This window comes from Aplysia californica, unplaced genomic scaffold (assembly GCF_000002075.1).
Source record: "Aplysia californica isolate F4 #8 unplaced genomic scaffold, AplCal3.0 scaffold00105, whole genome shotgun sequence".
Lineage (NCBI taxonomy): Eukaryota > Metazoa > Mollusca > Gastropoda > Aplysiida > Aplysiidae > Aplysia > Aplysia californica.
In genome coordinates this window covers 548,558-549,597 of record NW_004797375.1, presented here as the reverse complement: position 1 = coordinate 549,597, position 1,040 = coordinate 548,558, and the positions used below count along the sequence as shown (strand labels likewise).

At 37.5% G+C, this 1,040-nt stretch overlaps 1 protein-coding gene across 1 annotated transcript in view; it reads left to right on the top strand.

Moving 5' to 3' along the window:
- The window catches only part of LOC101854402 (WD repeat-containing protein on Y chromosome), a gene marked incomplete in the record, with an annotated part of 40,672 nt that overhangs the window by 32,237 nt on the left and 7,395 nt on the right, over positions 1-1,040 (top strand). Inside the window, 1 exon segment of the mRNA XM_013080898.2 lies at positions 641-715. Within this exon segment, the coding sequence (XP_012936352.2) occupies positions 641-715 (75 nt within the window).

The following is a 1,040-nucleotide window of genomic DNA, read 5'->3' as shown; positions in this document are numbered from 1 at the left end:
TGTGTGTGTGTGTGTGTGTGTGTGTGTGTGTGTGTGTGTGTGTGTGTGTGTATGTGTGTGTGTGCTTGTGTATGTGTGTGTGTGAATGTGCTTGTGTGTGTTTGTATGAATGTGTGTGTGTGTGTGTGTGTGTGTGTGTGTGTTTGTGTGTGTGTGTGTGTTTGTGAGGGAGTGAAGGTGTGTGAAGGTGTGTGAAGGTGTGTGAGGCTGTGTATTTGAAACTGTATTAGTGCTTTCATATCTAGTCAGTAAATATTGAGACTGAAAGTGAAACGATATCTTTAAAAAGCATCATAGAATCCTGCATTTTCCCTTGACTACTTACTCCGACTTTATGAATATGAGAGGTGGTCCTCTTTTCTGAATTAATACATTGTTGGAACTTATTTAAGAACGTTTTTTCACGTAAAGATGGTACTGCTTTCACACAGGCGGTGACCATCAATAGTGTTAGTATATTAACCTTGATAGTTAAAGTTTGCTTTATATCATGTGATATCTTAAGACTCTAGATTGTCACTTATGTCGTAGATCACTAACACTTATTTTGAATGGGTGGTGGATAAATAACATTTATCTTAATTAAAGCATTTTAAGGAATTTCCGAAAGGTTGAAGTGTTATCATTTCCTCCAAAACAGCCGCGCAAGAGATATCATGGTCCCATGACAACGGAAGATCAAGGTTACCCTGCTTTGAGGATTTTCAGGGGAAAGGTAAATACAGTGACCTTTAAAGTTAATAATTCTTTACAATTTTTCTATATTTCACATTCACCTCGTGCTTTTCTTAACCTGCAAATGGCATGAAGGCAGGTGGCCCTATGAAGTAGAATAAAAAACGATCATAAATAGGTAAAAATCAGTTTCAGTGCAGGTTAGAGAACCAACAGCCGACTACCCCTGAGATCTAACAGGGGAATGCAAAGAAGAAGAAGAAGAAGAAAAAGAAGAAGAAGAAGAAAAAGAAGAAGAAGAAGAGGAAGAAGAAGAAGAAGAAGAAGAAGAAGAAGAAGAAGAAGAAGAAGAAGAAGAAGAAGAA